The following is a 24,579-nucleotide window of genomic DNA, read 5'->3' as shown; positions in this document are numbered from 1 at the left end:
CATGTAAAATTGCTTTAAGACGACACAAACTAATTTCAGTTAAGTGTCAAAGAACTCAGTGGAACAAAAAATTAATCCCTAAGTAAGGAGAGCTCACCAAAATTAATACACACAACAACATTTTACTTCAAAGCCAAAAGACAAAGTAGAAGTTATCTTGCTCACCACAAATTCTTTTGGAACAGAAAAGATCAATTATTTCCAAAGACAAGAGAGAGAGAGGAGCAAAACAGGTTCACACTTCATAGATTATTCATTCTAAAATATTCCAATTGACAACAGAATTGAAATTGGAATTCGGTTTACAGAACATTAACAGGAATTAAATAATTTACTTAAAACATACAACTAACATACAAAAACACTATTATTAAATAAATTAAAACCATCAAAGTATAAAGAGTAAAACTAGACTCTTCCTTGAAACCTGCCCTATCCTAACTCCAATTCCACAGTGCTTCCCCCAGAGGGACACCACTGAGCTGTGCATAGTTTTCTCAATCCTTGGTCACTATATTTGGTGATTCTTTACTCCTCTTTAAAGCCTTTTATTAAAACTCCAATAATTATTTGGAACACATAATGAGAACTGATTTCTTCCCTTAAAAGTAAATCAAATGCTTAAACTGCTAATATTTGCATTGATAATCTGCCTTACATTAGGAAAAGATATACAGATGTCTAACCTTAGACCATTTTATAATTCTAAAACTTATGATATAAAGATGAGACCTATATTATCTTATTTCAAACATTACTGTAATTACTTTTAGATAATGAAAACTTCAATTCATTGCGAGACTCTTCAAAAATTATGTAGTTTATAGCTCTCATACCAAGGAGAAACCAACACAAATTTATATTCAGTTGTCACTATTGTGTAAAAACAGTACAATTTACTGATACTTTTAAGTGGCAAATTCTCTATAGTTATGTTTGAAGAAACACTTTAACGTAATGAAAGACAATGTGTTAGCTTTTTCCCTGCCTTAATATGATTGCTTTTCTTGGTATGTTTCCTTCCATTTTATTTTCCACATATATTTTAACAAAGCTGTGAACATAGTATACTCATTCGACATTTCATAAACATTTTTCCATACTGCCATGTGATCTGCATATTTTAATGGATGTTTAATAATTCACCAAGTTGAAATATCATTCTGTCATTGAATATTAACCTGTTCTCTTACTAATGAATATTTTAAATTCTCTAATATTCTCTCATTATAAGTCAGAGCAATAAGCATATATATATATATATATATATATGAGTGTGTACCTTTCCCTTTTGAATTGTATTCACAGGATGAAAAAAATACAGGAATGGAATTATTTGGACAAAAAAATGGATATTTGCCCAACTTCTGCCAAATACTGTCAAATAAATACTGTCTTCCAAAAAGAATGCAAGGAGTATACCAATTTATAGGTCCAAGAGCAATGTACACAAATATAAGCGATGAGTAAAACAATGCTACAACATTTCTGGTAAAATGAAACATACAATACAAACAATAAACTACCATATCTTTTAAGTATATAGCTCAAAGAATTTTTACGAATGTAGGTAACTCCATGTAACCATTACCCAGATCAACACTGTCAGTGCCTAGAAGCCCTTTTCATATTCCCGTTAATCACTAGTGCTTGACAAAGGAAGCCACTGAACTGACTTCTACCGCCATAGATTATTACTGCCTGTTTGTTATTTATATAAAGGGAATCATACCATATGTTCTCTTTTGTGTTCGGCTGTTCTCACTGAACATTATGCTTGTGATACTGATTCATCCATGCTCTGCATTTAGCAGTAGTAGCTCATTCTTTTTTCACTGTTGTAATCAATGGAATGAATATAACCAAAATTATTTATCTATTACTGTTGATACACTTGAGTTGTTTCCAGTCTTTTGGGGTGGGGGGGGTGAGTGCTATTACAAATTATACTGCTATTAATATTTTTCATATGTATCTTTTGGTAAACATACATATGCATTTCTATTGGATACATACCTAAGAATAGAATTGCTAGGTCATTCGTTTACTTTGTAGATATCACAAAAACAATTTTTAATAGTGGTTGTACTAATTTACATTCCTACTAGCAGAGTGTGAATGAAAACATAACATAGTCATTTGATATTTCATAAAGCTTTTTATTACTGATTTTGGTATTTCATAAAGCTTTTTATTACTGATTTCTAGCTTAATTACACTGTTGTTGCAAAAAAATTCTGAATGATTTCAATCCTTTAGAATTTGTTGATACTTAATGCTGATATATTTAATATTCCATGCGTACTTGAAAATAAAGTATTTATTGAGTGCAATGTTCTATGTATGTCAAATAGTTCATATCTGACATAACCATGTTGTTCAAATCTTCTATCCTTACTTTTTTTTTTTTTTTTGGCTTGTTTATTCTACCAGACTTTAAGAAAAGTATGCTCAAGTATGCCACTAAAACTGGACTTGTCTATCTCTACTTTTACTTCAGCTATTTTTATTTATTTTGATTTATACTTATTTATATATATTATTTATTTGTTTTTAAGGTCAGACAGTTTTATTTTGTAATAATGAGATGTCCCACTTTATCTCCAGTGATGTTTCCTGCTTTAAACTCTGTATTTGTGTATTACTCCAGCTTTCTTGAGTTCATGTTTGTGTGGCATATTTTCCTAGCCTTGAAATATCAACCCCTCAGTGTCTTTATATTTAAGCTGTCTCTCTCATAAAGAGCACATTGTAAGATTTTTGCACTCTTTGGTATTCAGCCAAGAGAAATGAAAGCATATGTGTAGACAAATGTACAAATCTGTACATACACATTCCTAGTTTTATTGGTAATAGCCAAAAACTAGAAACAACACAAATATCCATCAACAAATAAATAAACAAATAGTGCTCTGGCCACCAAATGGAACACTATACAGCAATATACATGCGGTAACATAGATGAATTAATAGTAAGCATGCAGAGTTAAAGAAGACAGACAAAAAAAGTACACTTTATAATTCCACTTATATAAAAGGCAAGTTAGCCTGCAACAACAGAAAGCAGATCAGTGGTTGCAGGGGAAGGAGGGGAGTAGACAGGGCATTAAGAGGAGAGGAAGGAAGGGAACACAAAGGAGCACGAGACAACTTTCAACAATGATGGATATGTTTGTTCACCTATCTGGCCACTAACAGGTGAATAAATTGTGCTTTAATCATCAAACAGAATACTTATCAACAAAAAAAGGAACTAACACATGTAGTATCATGGACAAAGCTCAAAAACTTGTGAGTGAAAGAGGCCAGATGGAAAGAAATACATAGTCTAAGATTTCATTCATATGAACTTCCAGAACTGGCAAAACTAATCTATGATAGAAATCAGACCAGTGGTATTTGGGACAAGGAGTGGGGGCACAAGACATAGGAGAACTTCCCAGGTTGACTAGCAATAGTCTAAATCTTCTATGATTTCTATTATATGTAAATTATACCTCAATAAAATTGATTTAAATTTTATAACAGTATATTTATAAAGCTTCATAAAACTCTATTTAGCAATCAATATAAAAAATTTTTTTAAGTCAACTGTATTCACACCCACTAGGATGGCTATAATCCAACAGACAGACAACAAGTGTTGACAAGAATGGAGAAATAGAACCCACATACACTGCTGGTGGGAACAGAAAAGGATACAGTCACTTTGGAAAACAGTTTGGTCATTTAAAAAGTTAAGCAGTTAACCAGATGACCCACCAATTCCACTGGTAGGTATACATACCTAAGACATATATCCACACAAAAACTTTTATACAAATTTCATAGCAGTATTATTCATAATAGCAAAAAAATAGAAATAATACTAAATGTCTATCAACAGATGAATAAACAAAATGTCATATACACATGCACTGGAATATCATTTGGCAATAAAAAACAATGAAGTATTGTTACGTGCTACAATATGGATGAACCTTGAAAACATTATGTTAAAGAAGCCAGAAATAAAAAAGCCACATATTTTATGATTCCGTTTATATGAAATAGCTAGAATAAACCAATCTATAAAGACAGAAAATAGATTAGTGGTTGCCAGTGGCTGGGGTGACAGGGAATGGAGAATGGCAGGGTTTCATTTTGGGGTGACAAAATGTTTCAGGATTAGACAGTGATGATGATGGCTGCACAACCTTGTGAATATACGGAAAAACCCTTAACTGTATACTTTAAGAGTAAACTTTATGATATGTGAATTAGATCCCAATCTAAAATTCAATATATATTTTAAGAACTCCAAAAAGTCAGCTGCAATCAGAACATTTTGAGGTTTTGTATTAAGTATCAGAATTTGCACAATGTTTCTGCTACAAGAGATATAAAGCAAGTAAACCCCTTCTTCCTCCACAGACTTCATAAAACAGCATACAGACACAAACATACCATTTCTAGAAATGCCATCTCTGACAGATGTCCATAAATGACATCTTATCACTCATAGAAACCACACATGAAAGAAACATGAAGAATGTACATAGTTACAACCTTTCCTTCAAGAGTCTAGAATTCATCTCCCCTCACCTCCATTGCTTCCTGAGCAATCTCTGGCATGTGTGACTGAGGGACCAGCTGGACGAGCCCTGTTATTAACTCCGCTGTACTGCCTTGGGTTTCAGGCCCCTGTTTTCTTGGATTCTGCAGAGAAAAAAGCAAATTCAATTAAAAAACTGTATCTACCACTTGACAGGAGCTAGAGAGAAAAGAGAAGGGAGAATGCCTGTTAATGGGTACACAAGGCTTCTTTTTAGGGTGATGAAAATATTCTAGAATTAGTGGTGATGCTGCACAATCTTGTGAATATACTAAAGACCAGTGAATAGTACACTTTAAAATGGTGAATTTTATGGTATGTGAACCACAGCTCAATAAAATACAATAATTGTGGAATTTTTTTAAAAGTCAAAACTGGGGGCACCTGAGTGGCTCAGTCGGTTAAGTGTCTGCCTTCAGCTCAGGTCATGATCCCAGGGCCCCTGGGATCGAGCCCCGCATCGGGCTCCCTGCTCAGCAGAGAGCCTGCTTCTCCCTCTGCCTGCCCCTCTGCCTATCTGTGCTCCGTCTCTATCTCTCTATCAAATAAATAAATAAAATATTTTTTTAAAAAAAAGTCAAAACTGCTTTTGTTAAGGATTCACTTAATCTACATCTATAGCGTTCCTTCATGTGAATGATGTCCAGAGAAAATCCTAATGAAAAGAAAACAAAAACTAGGAATTAATTAATTTCTTAATTAAGAAATTATATCAATATAAGGAGTAGATAATTTTTTTTTCACTAACACTACACTGGCTAAATAATATACCTCTGGTTTGTAACTGATCAAAGACAAAGAACGTGCACGGCACGATCACCCTGGGCAACCCTCTTGTCTAATATAAAGCATCTGCCCCAATACATCCAAGGCTGGAATCCACCCCTCCGGATGCCTGTACTTTTTCATTGTGGAAAAACATTGTATACTAAGGAAAGCAAATCAGTGGCATATATAAATGCAAATGTCTACCTAAAGAGACTAAAATGCTTCCTGTACCTTGGAAGCATCTATTTACACTTCAAGAATATATGGTTCTTTTTAAAGATTTACTTATTTTAGAGAGACGGTGGGTGGGGGGAGCAGAGAGGGAAGGAGAGAGAGAATCTCAAGCAAACTCCCTGCTGAGCATGGAGCCTGAAGCCGGCCAGGGCTCCATCTTATGACCCTGAGATCATGACCTGAGCCGAAATCAAGAGTCAGACGCTCAACCCACTAAGACACCCAGGCGCCCCTATATGGTTCACTAAGTGGGACCAATGCAACATGTGCCACTATTTTACTTTGCTAACTGTGGATTCTTTCCCATTATAATGATTAAGGTAAACCCTCATCCCAGAATATCTGTAATTCAAAACTATTAGCCTACTTTATAAAATTTAGATTCATTCACACATAATAACATTTATTGGATACCAAAGACATGGCAAGTTAAAAAGATGTGTTTCCTACCCTCTTGGAACATGTGGTCTGGTGGGAAAGACAGACATCAATAAAATCACCAGACCAACAACTGTAAAACTGCAAACGAGAGAAGAACTGCAAGGTACGTGCTGCTAGGAGCACCTTACTACAGAAAGGGGGCACAGTCAGGGAGGCTCCCTCCGGGTAGTGAGAGCAGGTCCGAATGAGCTGGAATTATGCATAGAAAGAGGAAAGGGAAGCATATCATAAGCCAAAGGAACAGCAAGAGAAGGTATGAAGGAATGGGATAAGTGATATGGAATGAAGACTGAGCACCACTACAATTAAAAAGAAAGAGAAAAATAGGATGCTAAATGTGGCAGAAGTGGTAGGTGGGAGTCAGACTTTGCATGCCCCTATAGGTCTATTTGAAGTTTGGTCTTTATTCCAAGAGCAATTTCAACTAAAAGGTTCTAAGCTGGGCAAGAGACATGATAAGATTTGCTTTTTAAAGACATCACCATAACTTTAACTTCAGTGCAAAGAAATGTTTACAGGAAGGTAGACGAGGGTACAAGCTGGGCCTTGAGGAGGGCTGACAGAATAAGAGCAGTACGCATTAGGGCAGAGATGGTAGGGATGGCAGACAATAAAATCACATGACCTTAAAAATACCATGACTGACATCATTTAGTAGTTATTCTACACTTCTCCTATTTACTACAATTTAGAATTCTTCATGTAAATAGGAAATAATTAAGTATTTATTTATTTTTAAAGATTTTACTTACTTATCTGTCAGAGAGAGCGAGTGTGCGCCCAAGCAGTGGGGGCGGCAGGCAGAGGAAGAGGGAGAGGGAGAAGCAAGCTTCCCCAAGCAGGGAGCCCAATGTGAGACCTGATCCCAGGAACTCGGGATCATGACCTGAGCCGAAGGCAGACTCTTAACCGACTGAGCCACCCAGGCGTCCCTACAATTAAGTATTTACAGTGAATCACTATTTTAACTTACCTTTGGTTACGCCGAGAAAAGTTGCTTCACCACTAGATGGCAGCAAAGAAAATAATTTCAATATTAAATGACTTCTGGCTAAATTTCAACCTTGGAAAACAGCAAGTTTTGTTTAAATTCTTGTTCTTTGACTAATGAAATACTTAACACTGAAGGCACCAGTGGCTCTGGTGCATTCTTTACCCTGACGTATAGCACTGCAGAGCGATGTGAATTATATTACATCAAATGCATGATGAAATCCCACCGAAAATAACTTGTGCTACAAAGACGTGAGGAGAAAGGGGATTTGATTACTTTCATAGTCTCACTGAGAAGACTTTATGGAATTTTCCATGCCAGATTCTAATAACTTATTCTATGAAACTCCCAAATTTGGATGGGCTTCTTTAAAGAATTCAAAATATCACAGGCCATCCTTTGGCATTACTAATCCCTTTAGGAATTCTGTGTGTGTCCCTCTCTCCCCTTTTGTTTCTCTGCAGAAAAACTACTCATGTACACATTTTTTAAAATTCAAGGGGTTCACAGAACTCCTGAAAATATGGACATCAAGTAATGAACCCCTATATATAGTAATTTGAAAGCACCTTATCAGCACTTATAAAACCTATTGCTAAACAAAGCAGTAAGAAATTTTTCTGGACGCTGCTCTCCAGGGACTGCAGCAACTTCAACAAAGGTTAAAAAGGTTATCCTATGACCTTCACAATACAAAACGGTCATATTTGGGGTATTAATAACATTAATATTAATGTCAACTGTCTTTTATTAATAGTAATAATAGTTGACATTTATTTGGTGCTTATTATGCATTTATTAAAGATTGTTCCTAAAAGCATGAGTGTACTATCTCAAGCTTCTTAACAATCTCTCTGAGACACGAACTATTATCATCATTTTGAGAAAAGGAAGACACAGAGAGGTTAAGTCACCCAAATCACATCGCTGGTTTGTCTCCAGAGCCCATGCTTTTAATCGCTTCATATAACTAGCACTCATTTACATCTGGTAGTTCCTAACTACTTTGTGTACGACAGTGTTGCCCTCAGGAATCAAATACCATCTAAAGCTGCAAAGACAGAGTTATGACAATAATTAAGTGCTAACCACACCCATCTGCACCCCCTTCTCCTTCCAATATAGTATTTGCAGGCAAAGCCAGTGATAATAGGTTGATGACAGAAGAAAGGGAAATAAAAAAGCTAAGTGGTCTGGCAAGCCCAACTGGAGATTTAAAAACCAACTGTGAACAAGAGAAAGGACTTGGATTTATGTTTGCTTCATCACCTCCACCCCCACCCCAGGATAATGTCTAACTAATATAAACCTGGTCACAAGGCAAAGAAAGAAGAGCTCACAAAAATATGTTAGTTTAATGATAGGGAAAATTAAGAAAAAAGGTTAAGAAATCTACAGTAGTATTACAGAAATGTAACTTCTCTGTAAGTTAGTTTTTTTTAAAGATGTCTTAGGTTTCAAGCATCATCAGAAAGGATCAGGAGTGTTCTTTAGCTAGTAATCATCTCCTAAGTCTTGGCATTTTACTTAAACCAAATTAAGTTAGTGTAGTAATTTCAAGGCGTTTCATAAAAAATACTTACACAAAGCAAGAGCTTTGGATCTGCATGAATTAGTTTCACCATGGACAAGAGAAGATACTTATAGCTTCTTGTCTCCAGGTCTGTAGGTTTTTCTTTAAATTTAAGGCTTGTTACTTTTTCTTTAAATGTAAGACTCTAAAAATAAAAACAAAAACATGTCATCATCTTGTAAAAATCAGATATCAAATTCAAGACAATAGCTAACTTTTAAAAATAAACCCATTATAAAAAAGCTTTGAAAAAACAGCCATTTTATACGACCATATGTGTGGTATGAGTACAAACATCCAAAAGTATAAGGTTAATATTACTAAGCTTAAAAAACAAATGAAAACTATTTTTGCAACATTTATATTATTCTTATATATATCTAATAAAGCTTAAGTGACAATTTATTAAAAACACTAAACACTTTAATTGACTCCTAAGTAAAAGAACAATTTTCCAAAATGTGGAAAACATTAGGGATAAAATATTTAGTCTATAGCTCTCACAAATACATACACGGACCTATTCATTTAACAAACATTTATCCCACACAAATATTGCATAGAATCTACATTAATTTTATTTTTTTAAAGATTTTATTTATTTGAGAGAGAGAATGAGAGAGAGAGAGCATGAGAGGGGGGAGGGTCAGAGGGAGAAGCAGACTCCCTGCCAAGCAGGGAGCCCGATGCGGGACTCGATCCCGGGACTCCAGGATCATGACCTGAGCCGAAGGCAGTCGCTTAACCAACTGAGCCACCCAGGCGCCCCGAATCTACATTAATTTTAGTAAGATGCATCATTAATGTACCACAAGAAATGAAAAACCACTTAAGACACCAGACAAATAAGATGTAGTCTCAGTTTCAGAGATGTTAAAAACTAAAAGTGTTTCTTAGACATGATGAAATATGCTATATTGGCAATCTCTGTAATTTAATAGTTTAATTGTAAGTTTTGCTTTTTCCTTCAATGGCATTCCACCTCTCTCAAGTTATAGAATGCATGTATTTTGCCTGAAGAACATTAGTAAAACAGAGAAAGAACTCTTTGACAAAGATAAGTCATGAAAAATGTGCTTCAATTACAGAGATACTACGGTAGATGCTGTGCTGATACCATAATTATGAATGTTACTCAACCAAAAATCCAACAATTAGCTCCTGGACACAAAACCACCTCTTTCTATTGTTATAAATCATTTTCCTTTTTCCTTTAAAAGGGCATAAAAATTTCAAGTTCTGGCACATATGCCTTTATTTATTAATGTTTTTAGTTTTAGATGTACAACATAGTGACTTAATACTTAAATACATTCCAAAATGGTCACCACAATAAGTCTAGTTACCATCTGTCACCACACAAAGTGGTTACAACATTATTGATTATATTCCCTATACTGTGCATTATGCCCCAAAGTCTTATTTTATAACTGAAATAAAGTACCTCTTAATCCCCTTCACCTTTCATTGATCCCCCACCCCCAACTGCCCTCCCTTCTGGCAACCATCAGTTTGTTCTCTGTATCTATCAATCTGTTTCTGTTTTGTTTTTTAGATTCCACATGTAAGTGAAATCATACGGTATTTGTCTTCTCTGACTTACTTCACTTAGCATAATACCCCCATGGTCCATCCATATTGTTGCAAATGGCAAGATTTCATTCTTTTTTATGGCTAATATTCCAGTGTGTATATAAACCACATCTTCTTTTTTTTTTTTAGTTCTATTATGTTATATTAGTCACCATACAATACATCATTAGTTTTTGATGTAGTGATCCACGATTCATTGTTTTCGTCTAACACCCAGTGCTCCATGCAGTACGTGCCCTCCTTAATACACATCACCAGGCTAACCCATCCCCCCCACCCCCTCCCCTCTAAAACCCTCAGTTTGTTTCTCAAGTCCATAGTCTCTCATGGTTCATTTCTCCCTCCGATTTCCCCACATCTTTTTTTTTTTTAAAGATTTTATTTATTTATTTGACAGACAGCGAGAGAGGGAACACAAGCAGGGGGAGTGGGGGAGGGAGAAGCAGGCTTCCCATGGAGCAGGGAGCCCCATGCGGGACTCAATCCCAGGACCCTGGGACTCATGACCTGAGTCGAAGGCACATGCCTAATGACAGAGCCACCCAGGCACCCCTCCCCACATCTTCTTATCCATTCATCTATTAATGGACTTAGGTTGCCTCCATATCTTGCTATTGTAAATAATGCTGCAATGAACATAGGGGTGCATGTCTTTTCAAATTAGTGTTCTTGTTTTCTTCAGATAAATACCTAGGAGTAGAGATGTTGGATTGTACAGTATCTCTGTTTTTAATTTTTTTTTAAAGACTTTATTTATTTGACAGAGAGAGAGCGAGAGCAGGAACACAAGCAGGGGGAGTGGGAGAGGGAGAAGCAGGGTTCCCGCAAGCAGGGAGCCTGATTCCTGGGATCATGACCCGAGCCGAAGGCAGACGCTAATGACTGAGCCACCCAGGCGCCCCTTATTTTTTATTTTTTGAAAAACCTCCATACTGTTTTCCATAGTGTCTGCACCAATTTACATTCTGACCAACAATGCGCTAGGGTTCCCTTTTCTCCACATCCTGCCAACACCTGTTATTTCTTGTCTTTGTTCTAATCATTCTGACTAGTGTGAGGTGATATATCACTGTGGTTTTGATTTGTACTTCCTTGATGTTTAATGATGTTGAGCATGTGCCTGTTGGGCATCTGTATGGCTTCTTTGGAGAAACTGTACATACACAGATAAAGGCTATCCAGCATCTATGCACCCATAATAAAAAAGTCCAAGTAAATGGGCTGTCTTTCAAAGGCAAAAAGTGGAGATGCATAACTTTACACACAGCCACAATTCTCAATGCTTAAGTGTAAGATGCATATGTTAGTTGCCCAAGAATGCTGAAGGGTTTTGGTCCTCAAAGGGGAAAACAGCTATCTAATATACACATTAATGCTTAAGAATGTCACGACAAAAAAACAAAACAAAACAAAATGTCACTACAGAAAAGAAAAACAAAACTTAAAAATACCGTTTGCTTTTACATTTATAATCCTGTTGTAAATATCTTACCAAATGTACTTAATAAATTCCGCTTTTACTGTTTGCTCCCATTAAATTTTATTTTATTTTTTTTTAAGATTTTATTTATTTATTTGACAGAGAGAGACACAGCGAGAGAGGGAACACAAGCAGGGGGAGTGGGAGAGGGAGAGGCAGGCTTCCCGCTGAGCAGGGAGCCCGATGCAGGGCTTGATCCCATCATGACCTGAGCCGAAGGCAGACGCTTAATGACTCAGCCACTCAGGCACCCCTCTATTCTTTTTTCATTCTAAGTCATGGTAACACCTTAGATCAAAGTGATCAACTTTCACTAAACAAATTTATTTACTAAGTTGTAACTTAGCATAACTGTTCTTCCCTGATGCAGCCATTGCACAGGAACACAGAGAACAATTAACAGATATAATAGTTATCTCTTATTCAGTAATCATTTTCAAAAACCTAATAGTTCAATTATGTCATTTTTTTTTTTAAAGATTTTATTTATTTATTTGAGAGAGAGAGAGAACATGAGAAGCAGGGAGGGTCAAAGGTAGAAGCAGACTCCCCGCTGAGCAGGGAGCCCGATGCGGGACTCAATCCCGGGACTCCAGGATCATGACCTGAGCCGAAGGCAGTTGCCCAACCAACTGAGACACCCAGGCGCCCTCAATTATGTCATCTCTTAATCTCAGGTATCAGCATATAAATTTTATTCCAACACTGCTGCCTAATATGGAGTAAGGACTTGAAAGGGTTAAATAAAGTTTTCAGTTCAAATATCTTTTAATTAATGACCATTAGGGGGTTATATAAAATCAGGAACAACATGCTAAAGAAGAAATATATTTCTTAACTAGAAATGTAAGAAAAATAATCCATTCAGTAATTTACTGATTGGCCTTCCATACTACAGATATTAGTAAGAATCCAAGCTGGTACATGCTCTTTGGCCAAAGAAGAGAAGCTGTCATGCCCAGCAATAAATTCATTAATCAGAATATTTAGCTGCCTATCAAGGGCTTAAACCATTTGTTAACTTATTTAAGACTATGACTAAATTACAGGCATGTAAGAGCATTTGCTGAGCCAGGATCTCTTTAAGAAGCAAAATGTGCATAAATTACACATATTTGTGAAAATGCATACATCTATTATTAATTGACTACCTTAGTTTTAAAACAGTAAAGAATTAGTGCTAAAAAAAGTATTTCAAACTTCTAAAAATACTGCAAAGGCATAAAATGGAGAAGCTATGGCTCAATGTTCATATGGAAAGACTAAAAAGTTTAAATGCCAAAGAGCTCAATCCAAGATTATTATTATTATTGCATTATTATGCGATCTTAAACTATATTAGTAGAAACATGGTATGCAGGCACAGCAGGTTAATGGCATTCTTCAATTATACCACACCTGGAACATGAAAATCTGATCTTAATATGTCATTTTAATTGAAAAAAAGGTGTTAGGTTGAATTCTTTCCAAAAGAGAAGCAAATCAAGAAAGAAATTCATTCACTCATTCAACAAATATGTACTAAATGCCTACTACATGCCAGATACTATTCTAGGGGCCAGGAACCCAATGTCTGACAAGCCAGAAAGCGCTCCTGCTTTGATCAAGCTAATGCACAAGTGAGGGAAGACAGCTGAAGAACTGGACAGACACTGAAATGAATGTCAACTTTTCACTAAACATGTGACTATTTGTCACTCATTAAACATTATTTGTGCAAATCAAACAGTACACACACACATAGCCCACAAGCTCTTAAAGAAAGCTAAATAAAATCCCTCCCAATGCTAAATCATATAAAAATAAAAAGAAACCTTAGGAGTACAGGGTAACTTTATTGAAATATCTGCAGTGCTGTCTTAATGGAAGAATCAGAAGTTTTCTATGGAGCTTCAGAAAAAGAGAGGATCAGTGATGAATGGGAGTGATAGGGAGATGAGTCCATCTTGGTTAAAAAAAAAAAAAAAACCTTCAAACTGCTCTTTCCTATAAGAAATACATCCACCTCCAGAAAATACAGGATGGTTTATAAAGCCTTCTTACAGATTGAACTCCATGACTGCTACTTCTGCAGCAAGACAAAGGCTCAGGTTTATCAGAGACACGAATCATCTGAGGCAATGCAAAGGAGGACAACCCACTGAAATTGTCATGTAATACAGCAGTTCTCAGTTGGGGGCAACTGTCTCCCAGGGGAATGTGGAAACGTCTGGAGACATTTTTGGACTAGCAGGACTGGTACTACTGGCATGTAGTGGGTACAGGCTAGAAATGCTGCGAAGCATTCTACAACATATAAGATAGTCCCCTACAACGTTCCAAAATATCAATAGTGCCAAGGTTGAAAAACCCTGATGTCACATATTTAAACCATGTATTATGAATTTCTGTGTTTCCATACTTGATGGCCACCTGTAGTGAGCTCTTTATTAGAAGTTTTCAAGCAAAAGCTACAAGACTGGCATCTCTGTGAGAGAAAGTGCCTTGTCTGTTTAGTTCGTCATGCTTCCCTGGTGTTAACACTATGCCTGGCAGCTTGTGGAGGGGCTCAATATTTCCACATTTGTTGTCTGACTATTCACTCACCAGGTTTAAGAGGGGTAAGATTCACCTTAAGGATCATCTAAATTATAAAATTTTATTATTCTAAAAAATTATTTCATATTAAATCTGTTCCTTTTTCTGATAAGAAGATCAGCCAGAAAGCTCTCCTTCAGCCACTACGTACAATTATATACATATGTATATATATACATATACATACATAACAAAAATTTCATACATATATAAATATATAAACAGCTTAAGAATGATTTTACAAACCAAATATATACTGAAACTTTCAGAGAATAATAGGAAATAAAAACTAAATTCTTATCATAGGTGTCCTTGGACCAAAAGAAGTCTAGTTATGGCTGTTATGAAATAACTTCCAGTAATACAATATGTTGCTCCTAGAATCGGTTAATAAGTAGAGCTAAGAAGTAAAATAACTTCTAAATGTAGGGGACATTTTCAGAATACCAATCAAATTTTGTCTTTATTCAAAAGAATAATTTAGTTTCATTTTCGTTCAGTTCTCATGCACAGAAAATTAAATTGCAGATGGCTGGTAAACTGTATATTGAAATTAAAGTGGAAGTGAATATTAACTTTCTAACAATTTTTATTGTTGGAGGCCATCAATTTTCTATAAGAAGTAGAAAACTTAAAACAAAAAGTCAAAGTTCTAATTTCCTAGAAGATATTTAGAATGAGTAATTGTTACACAATTTATTTTAAGTCATTTTCCAAAACAACTTTTTAAATGTCTAGTTAAATGATATTTAAGTAACTATCATTTAAAATTTATCTCCAATTAACTTAGAGTGAAATTTTCAATTTTCTAAAAAATTAAGTACTTGGTATCACAAAAAGTCAACTAAAAATAACTTTGCATTTTATTTATTTTACTTAATAAAACATAACTGCCATGTTCTTTGGCTCTAATTTTTTAGACTAAATAACCCCAAAATATATGGTATAGCAAACTTCTCTACTTGAACGTCTGAGATAAATAATCCTCAGAAACAATTACTGATGACTGCATAAGACTGAACAATAACTGTATTAAACCAAAATATTTTATTGAGTAAGGGAACTTGGCAAAAGAGAAGCATGCCAGGGAGGAAGCTGTTTAAATTATAAATGTGAAGTGGCTAATTTACTAGATAAAACCAATAGGTAAAAACATGCTACATTTTCATCTGAAATGACATGATGTGACTATAACAGTAACTACACACAGAAAAGTCAAAGAAACCAACAACTTTTCTGAGGTAGTTACAATGGGTCATACTTACAGCCACAGAAGCCCACTGCCATGCAAAACAGTGACTGGTTGGCATCTGATCATGTGAGCGACAGCAGCCAATAAAAATAGAAAATAAGCAGAAGACAAAGCACCACCAATCAATGTCAAGAGTTGCCATGTGTAATACTCTTGCTATACATAAATACCAAGAAATGACTTCTACAATCTGTAATTGTCTGTTTAAATTGGTTCCATATAAGTTTTAAAATTCCATTTAAGAATATTTATCTGTTAGATACCTAATTTAAAAACACTCCTTTTATTAAGTTTAAACACAAACTTCAATATCAAAGTGCCTATCATTTTTAAACACACAAAGCATATTTGCTGAAACATGAAATACTTTTATTTTAAATAAAAATGTTTAATTTTATTTCTAACTTCCTATGTGCAATGTTCAGCATCCAATGGGCAAAAACCGTGCATTAGTAGAAACATTCACTCTAACCCAGGAGTCAGGCTTCCCTTACTCATCCCCAAAGATGAGAAACAAACTAAAATATTTTGACTTATTAGGAAAAGTTACAGGAAAAACAAAGTAAGAGAGAAAAAGAAAGGAAGGAAGGAAGAAAGGAAGGAAGGAAGGGAAGTTAAGATTTTAACAGCATTTTGTGAGAAAATTTCTCTAAGAAAATTAAGTTCAACCCACTGAAATAGTGAAAAACAAACACCATGGACTAGCATTGCAACAATACTGCGGTATACAACATACCATACTTATAGAAAAGAAGGGGCTCATTTGATTTTCTAAAATAATCAAAAAAGCAGGAATAGGATAGAGACACTGAAAATGCAATACGGAGAAGGTGGGATTCAAATTCATGATGAATCTTACCGGTGCCATCCGTATTGCTGGGTGTGCTCCACAACCCTGCACTGCTTTATGAAGTGTTTCACCAAACATGTTTCGAAGCTCAACTGAGTGACAGTATACAGCATCAATCTTAGGCCACCAATCCAATGCAGACTGTAGAAAAACAGAGACCATAAGAGACGAAAAGTAAAATTTGCATGAGTTATACATTCTGGTTAACACTGTAGCCTTATGTTTTATCCTTCTGTGAAAAACTTTCTAAGACCATGCAAACACACACCATGATTTCCAAAGTCTTCAAATAATATCTTTAATTCAAACACTAACCCATATTTATTTTAAAATATAATAATGAACATGAGACAAATTGCCACCTCCTGTGCATGAGCATGAGACTGTCTTTTTTAACTGATAAGCTAATGAATCTGAAAAACAGTCTTTAGAGAGCTAATTCTGTAGCCAATCTTTTTTTAAGTTTAACATTTTATACATTTCAGAGACATATGCATATATAGATAGTATATATTTTCCCACGTAAGAATGCTACTATCAAAGCTTTAAAAAAGATTAGTGGTTCAACACAATGTTGAAGGAACATGTGGCAAACCATCACTTATATGCCTACAAACAACAATGATAAGTACAACACAAAATTAGTAAATGAGATAAAACTATTAGTAAACCTAGAATCTTAAACTGATATGCAATGATGGTACAATACACAAAAAGACTAACGATCACCACAAAGACAAACGGATCATAACTAAATAGATTTAAAGGTAATAATTTTATGTAAATATTTGTCTATTTCAGTCTCACCTGTTTAGCTTTGGTTCTAGTTTCTAGTGCCTATTTTATTTGAATAGTGCCTAATTCAACTTTAAAATTAATTACTATGTTATGAAAATCACTAAAGCTATAAAGTCTATCAGTTAATACAAAAATGGATGAATTTTCACTCCATATGGAGATTATACAAGGCATGGGTCAACTTCAGACATAGGCTTCCAGCTTACTACACTCCCGGCTCCATAGGAAGCACCGGAAAGAATGACTGAACTAGCACAGGAAGAGGACTTAAGAGCATCACACCCTATTCCCAGGCTCCTTCTCATCCAAAATGAAGCTAAATTCTCAACTTCTGATTTCTTCACCCATAATTCTAAGAATATTCTAGGTAGCATCAAGTTATATTACCTTAACCTAAAATTAGATTATAAACTCTAAGTACTGGATAGTAAATTATACAATCAACTTAAAATACACAATTTGAATACTGAACTCTTATTTATAGGAAGGGCCCCCAAAAGCTGTGAGGGAAGAAATAAATTCTCTTTGGATAATGTGGTTGTTTCTGCTATTCCCCCAACTCTTACTTTATTTAAGCTAATTCCTAACAAACTATCAAATTTTAGTTTGGTTATATAATGGACTCTTTAAACTTTGGTCAATTTAGTCATTTGACTTGCCCAAGCAATCAACACAGCTTGATTTCCATATACTTACAAATTTATACAGCTTGTATTAATCAGCTTAAAATAACAAAGGCTGAATTATCACAAAATGCATTGAGATAAGGGTCCTACTACTCATTCTCCTGACCCCATAATATCTTGTCAGAAACTAATAACTAAAGAGAGATGCATCCCATATAACATCCTATCCAAACTATTATGCTATATCAATAGTTACTGAAATCATATCACCATACGAGATGCATCCTATAAAATAACATGATTTTAACTTAAGATTTAGTGATTGTCATTAAGTGCCATTTTTCATAATATAAATATTCGTTTTAATGTAAAAGTTAAAGATACACTTTCAAATAAATTATGCACTAAAAACTAGGCATCATGTAGTTGGCAAAAATTATAGTGTTTTAAGCAGTTACTAAATGTGTCTCTTCTCAAACTAGTCAACTAAAGTAGACATTCCTTTTTTTCCTCCTTGAAAACACTAAGTTTATTGCCAAACAAATGGCAATACTTTTACAAGTACATAGTATGAGCAAACTATGGCAATTCTTCAAGAGATTACTTAAATAAATTTTCAAGTGCCTTGGACAGAATTTATCCAAACTCTCAGGAGGAAGAGATCATGTCATTCTCAGTATGTGAGCTATCTATAAGGAAACTACAACCGCCATAAGGAAAAAACCAGAATACCAAGTACTGTACAGCTACAGCATGTCCCACTGATTGCTAAGATATCTGGGTCACATATGTGTATTACTATTTCTTTAATTTCCCAATTTTAACAACATACCTAATTTAACCTAAAGGAACCCAATAAACATTAAGTACGTAACACAGATCTTATAACTATAATTCATCTCTTATAGCATGCCATAATAAAAAAAGTGACAGTACTATGAGTACCATTTTCAAAGCTGACAGAAGTCTACAATATAATAAAATTCAAATAGTCAACAGATTTTCAGATTTCTTAGGAAGAAACAGAATATTTTAGATCTAAATGCTGTACTTACGAACTGAGTATGAATGTTTCCCAGAAAGAAAACAAAACTGCAAACCACTATCAATTCTAAATAAACCTCAAAAACATATCAAAAACTTTTATTTGACAATGTGACAGTAAGAAACAAAATCTGTGAATTTGGCTAAAGAACCATGGAAGAAAAGAACTTACAAGGTGTATTGAACCAAGAATCAATAAAAAGGAAATCTTACACTAAGAATAAATTAAGTTTAGGAGTCCAAATATCTAAGAAAAACTTCATGGGATTTCAAGACAAAGTATTTCCATAACGGTCTTCAGTGAGACTCTGTAATGGTCAATTCCATAAATCTGCATAGTTACTTTATGAATAGTCCTTTCAGTCAGAAAGGACTTCAGATTCAATATCTATTACCCTCAAACAACAGGAAAGAAAAAAACCAATCCTAACAAGAAACAATTTATCAAACATTCTATAATATGATAAAGTATCATCATTTAAAGTATAGCTTTAAGATACTTTACATACTCAAATTTATGCTTTTTGTCAAGCTATTCATTAAAGGTTACTGATGCTGAGTATTTTAAAACTTAGCCAATATAGGTTTTTCTTTATAAAAATAGACTTATCGACGTGACCTCTGGTACAGACACACTCCACCTTCACACATGCAGTACTCATCAGAGTACAGAAGGATGCACAACCACTTCACCATATACACTGAGGCATGCATGAAGTACCACTCCAGGCATGCTTTAAACCCACAAAGGAGCAGCTCAGCCACTTACAGCAGTGCCAAGTCCATGCTTGAAAGTGCTCTATATATTCAATTGTAGACAAAAATATTTCACAATTAAAGTAACTAGCCACAAAGTATCAAAGAAGTATATACTTGGGTTTATTTAATACAAGTTTTAAGCATTTATGTAAAACCATCCACTTTAATAAATGGAATGCTTTTAGTATTATAAGTTAAAGGAGAAAAATAATAATATTTTAATTCTGAATTACACATAAACCTGAGGGGGGAAATCATCTTTTTTTTTTTTTTTTCTCCCTTAAAATGGCCTTGAAAATAAACATTGAGGATACAATGTCTTGGTTCACTACCCTGGCAAAAGTAAAGTAAAAATTTTTTTAATTTTTAATACAAACATACCTTATCTGCAATCAGATTCATTAAGCTTTCCCTTTTTGGGATAAATAACATCTCATGTTATTTATACCCATAACTTAACCCACGGATACTCAATTGAGCAACATATCATTCCCTCAACGCATATTAGTTGTTCATAATGTCTGGGGGTGGGAGGAGGGAAGTGGCCCAAATGGCATTTAATGAAATGAGGATCAGGGATACTAGGCGTCTTGCAATGCACAAGATAGTGCTGCACAACAAGGAATTGCCCTGCCCAAAATGCTACTAGCACCCCACTGAGAAAAACTAAATGTGTCACTACATAGATTTAGAGTTATTTTTCCCCTGCAGGAATGGATAAAAGAAGAGAAAACAGGAGCGCCTGGGTGGCTCAGTAGGTTAAGCGTCCGACTCTTGATTTCAGCTTGGGTCATGAGATGGAGCCCTGTGTTAGGCTCCATGCTGCGCATAGAGCCTGCTTAAGATTCTCTCTTTGCCTCTGCCTCTGCCCCTCCCTCTCTAAAAAACAGAAGAGAAAAGAGAAGAGAAGGGAAGAGGCAGAATTTGGTTTAATTAAACACATCCAAGGCAAATGAATGTGGGGAGGAATTTTTATCTCATCAGAGATACACTCTTAAAAATGGAATTTGAGGGCGCCTGGGTGGCTCAGATGGTTAAGTGTCTGCCTTCGGCTGAGGTCATGATCCCGGGATCCTGGGATAGAGTCCCGCATCGGGCTCCCTGCTAGGCGGGGAGCCTGCTTCTCCCTCTGCCTCTGCTTCTCTCTCTCTCTCTCTCTCTGACTCTCATGAATGAATAAAACATTTAAAAAAAAATAATGTGTTTAAAAAAAAATGGAATTTGATTTTAAAGAGGACAAAAACACCTCAGTAAAGCCCTTTTTAAGGCAACCCTTTCAGGTCCCCTCCCTCTTTAGGAGCTTTGTACTATCACTCATAAACTTTGCTTTACTATCACTCAATAAACCTTGCTTTGCTGCCCACCAAAAAATAGACAAATAAAGCCCCTTTTAAGGGAGAAAAAGAAAAAGTTGACCAATTTACACATAAATGGATAAAAGTAGAGCTTGAGAACCTTCAAAATATTATTGTTCCTAACCAGAAGAACAGAATTTGGCAGAATTTTTAAGATTTGTAGTCCAAATATCTAAGAAAAACTTCATGTGATTTCAAGACAAAGTATTTCCAAAACTGTCTTCATTGAGATTCTGTAATGGTTAAATAGTAAAACTTCATGGTCCAAATCTGATAAGGTTTCATTATCATTCTACTTAATGTATTCACATCAGAGTCGAAGGTTTCACAAGTATCTTTTAATGAGCTCGCTTATTTTGTCTGATATGCTTTTGTATCATGTCAATACCTCCATTTAAGTGTGCTAATATTTCATTTATTTAAGGAGGACTAAAAAGTACAATCAAATATGATCTTACCATTTTTAAAATGCACCATACTGGCCTACACCATAAATAGTTAATACTTTTAATTTAAATGGTAAAGTGACAAGTCAGAATATACCAAATGCTGGGAAAAGGCTAGGAGTATTAAAATAATATTTAAAGAGTTTGGGATGAAATGTTCAATTATATTCTCAGTGGCACTGTTCTCAAGAGCTTTTGATGCAAATAAAATATTTTAGGTTTAATCTTTCCAAAGGATCCTATTAACTCCTTTTTTCTCAATAAAGGCCCTCAGGTCAAATTGAATATGAAAAATATAATTTCTCAGTTACTAGATATAATCCCCTATGAGAAATCTCCCTATACCATACATCTAAGTTCAAAACCTTTTATAAACCAAGAATGTCTTTCTTAAAAAGAAATAAAAAAGTAAAGAAAGGAAGAAAAAAAATTTTAAGTAATTTAGCAATACCTTTTGGACTTACATTGGTGATGATTCGATGGAGTGAATTTACCAGCACATAGTGAAATGTAGAAGGGGAATTCTGAGCCAGGCAGATCTACACAGGCAAAGGAAAAAACTGTATATTATTTCTGTGAGAAAAATATTCAACACAAATGAGGATAAAGAGAAACAGGAAAAAAAAAGTTTTTAAAAAACAGAATAAATTCTTAAGGTCTTAAAATTAACATTAATATATAATATTGAGAAATACCAATTGACCTTTCTAGTCTTTTTATATTTATAAAGAAAGATCAACAGCATCAGTAAACATAACTGGATAAAAGCCAATGCTCTCACCTTAAAGTGTTGGTTGTTGTGAGGGCTTATACGAAAGCAAGAAACAAGGCAGTCAATCATTAGATCCACATCTGCAGGCTGACTGCCTCTTGAGAATGGTTTACTTGGATTAAAAAGCAGGTTCTATGAAAATCCCAAAAGAAAACAAAAGCCTTTAAACAATCATGCAGTTATTTTTTTTACTACTATTTAATAATATCAACACAATATCCACATACATGGAAATAACATTCAGTTGCCAGAAGAAGCACAAAGCACTAATGTGGTTCATCACTCCGATAAAATTCTTACTATACCAGATATGGTTCTTTTTAGGCCCTAAATTCTACATTATTTTAAAACCAAGTCTGAATATTTATGATAACTTAAGAAAACCAGTTAATTCTGTGTTTTCATCATATTCTAAGCCAATTTAGTCTGAGTAACACAAACAACAAAAGCAGGTCTTATGTACTTACTATCTAAGATGATTCAGACCTTTAGCATTAGTAATGATCTTTGACAACGATCTAGCATAATAATACTTTACTAGAATTTTATTTTTCCTTTAGTTTTCTTAAAGTTTGTAGTAAAGAAATAACAAGCATATTACCTTAAGATCTACCACCATGGACTGAACTAGTAGGAAAATGACAGAGTTATCTTCCCAGTTGATATAAGTACTTGCTTTACACAGTTTGACACAGGCAATTGCAGCACTTTCCGTCAACTGCCTGCTTCCTCCATGGCCGGCAAGTGCTTTTCGTAGACTGTCCAAAAACAACTTCTATAGAATTCAAATATAGAAAGAAGTTTCTAGTTAATTAATGCGCAGTTTCTAACATTTCAGATTTGTCGAATTATCAGCCCCTAAAAATTATATTCTAAAACTACATAATTGGTATCTCCAATTTTTAATTTCACAATTTAAGTAGTCATCATTTACATGTTTCTCAAATCTAAAAAAAAATAGAATCTGTTCTTCACTTTCTTTGTTGAATTATTAAAGGAACACAGTCCTTCCTAAACAAGGTAGTTGACTTCTCAACCCTGAATTCAGCTGATTATATTCTCTTTTTAAATATTTCTAAACTCCAGGCTATATTCAACCTTTAGCCTTCCAACTAAGGATATACCTAAGGCTGTTCTATTGCTCTAAATAAAATCTGTTCTGGGGCGCCCGGGTGGCTCAGTCGGTTGAGCATCTGCCTTTAGCTCAGGTCGTGAACTTGGACTCCTGGGATCAAGCCCCACTTCGGGATCCCTGCTTGGTGGAGAACCTGCTATTCCCCCTGCTTGTGCTCTCTCTCTCTCTCTCTATCTCAAATAAATAAATGAAATCTATAAAAAATAAATAAATTCTGTTGCTCACAAAAAGTTATCCATTCTTGTGATCTCAAGCCCTCTTTGCAGCTCACTAACAAATTGCTCCCTCTGTTTTTCTCCTAAATGAAAATTTTGCATCTCCACTTATATGTATTCTCAAATATAATGTGTCAAAAGCAAAACTGATCAAACAACAGCAGAATATATATTCTTCTCCAGTACACATGAACAATATCTAGGATAGACCATGTGTTAGGCTACAAAACAGGTCTTAATAAATTTAAAGAGACTGAAATCATATGAAATATTTTTCCTGGGGCACCTGGGTGGCTCAATCAGTTAAGAGTTGGCCTTCAGCTCAGGTCATGATCCCAGGGTCATGGGATCGAGCCCAACATCTGCCTCCCTGCTCAGTAGGGAGCCTGTTTCTCCCTCTCCCTCTGTAGCTCCCCCTGCTTGTGCTCTCTTTCTCTCTCTGTCAAATAAATAAATCTTAAAAAAAAAAAAAGAAATATTTTTCCTGATCACAATGAAACCGGAAATCAGCAATAGAAGGAAAACTGGAAAGTTCACAAACACATGAAAATTAAACACCAATGATCAAAGAAAAAAAATTCACAAAGAAAATTAGAAAATATCTTGAAATAAATCAAAGTGAAAACACAACACCAAAAATGGGATGCAGTGGAAGCAGTGCTAACAGGAAAATTTATAGCTGGAAACACATTAAAAAGAAAGCTCTCAATTCAACAACCTAACTGTATACCTTAAGGAACTAGAAAAAGAAGAGCAAACTAAATCCAAAGCTAGCAGAAGGAAGGAAATAATAAAGATGAGATCAAAGACAGAGAATAGAAAAACAACAGGAAAATACCAAAATCAAAAGGTGGTTCTTTGAATGGGTCAAGAAATTTGAGAGACCTTTTGCTAGATTAAGAAAAAAAGACAGGGCACCTGGGTGGCTCAGTTGGTTAAGCAACTGCCTTCGGCTCAGGTCATGATCCTGGAGTCCTGGGATCGAGTCCCGCATCGGGCTCCCAGCTCAGCGAAGAGCCTGCTTCTCCCTCTGACCCTCCCCCCTCTCATGTACTCTCTCTCATTCTCGCTCT

The 24,579-nt window shown here is 35.0% G+C and overlaps 1 protein-coding gene across 13 annotated transcripts in view; it reads right to left on the bottom strand.

The window, feature by feature from the left end:
* The window catches only part of NF1 (neurofibromin 1), a 289,382-nt gene that overhangs the window by 167,679 nt on the left and 97,124 nt on the right, over positions 1–24,579 (bottom strand). For 12 of the 13 annotated variants that reach the window (XR_010408419.1, XR_010408418.1, XM_054510962.2 and 9 more), the window contains 6 exons: positions 22,758–22,931; positions 22,166–22,288; positions 21,849–21,923; positions 16,366–16,497; positions 8,615–8,749; positions 4,585–4,698 (listed from right to left, as the gene is read on the bottom strand). Coding sequence is in view for 11 of the 13 variants with exons in the window: in XM_054510962.2 (XP_054366937.1) it covers positions 4,585–4,698; positions 8,615–8,749; positions 16,366–16,497; positions 21,849–21,923; positions 22,166–22,288; positions 22,758–22,931 (753 nt within the window). In the remaining 2 variants the exon portion in view is untranslated. Of the gene's footprint in view, positions 1–4,584; positions 4,699–8,614; positions 8,750–16,365; positions 16,498–21,835; positions 21,924–22,165; positions 22,289–22,757; positions 22,932–24,579 lie in introns of those variants that run through there. The other variant, XM_064582375.1, reaches the window with a different exon arrangement.

Source organism: Mirounga angustirostris, unplaced genomic scaffold (genome assembly GCF_029215605.1).
Source record: "Mirounga angustirostris isolate CCGP_5_RB_7025 unplaced genomic scaffold, mMirAng1.0.hap1 SCAF_17, whole genome shotgun sequence".
Taxonomy (NCBI): domain Eukaryota; kingdom Metazoa; phylum Chordata; class Mammalia; order Carnivora; family Phocidae; genus Mirounga; species Mirounga angustirostris.
The sequence above is the reverse complement of the archived record's forward strand: the minus strand, read 5'-3'. Positions and strand labels throughout refer to the sequence as shown.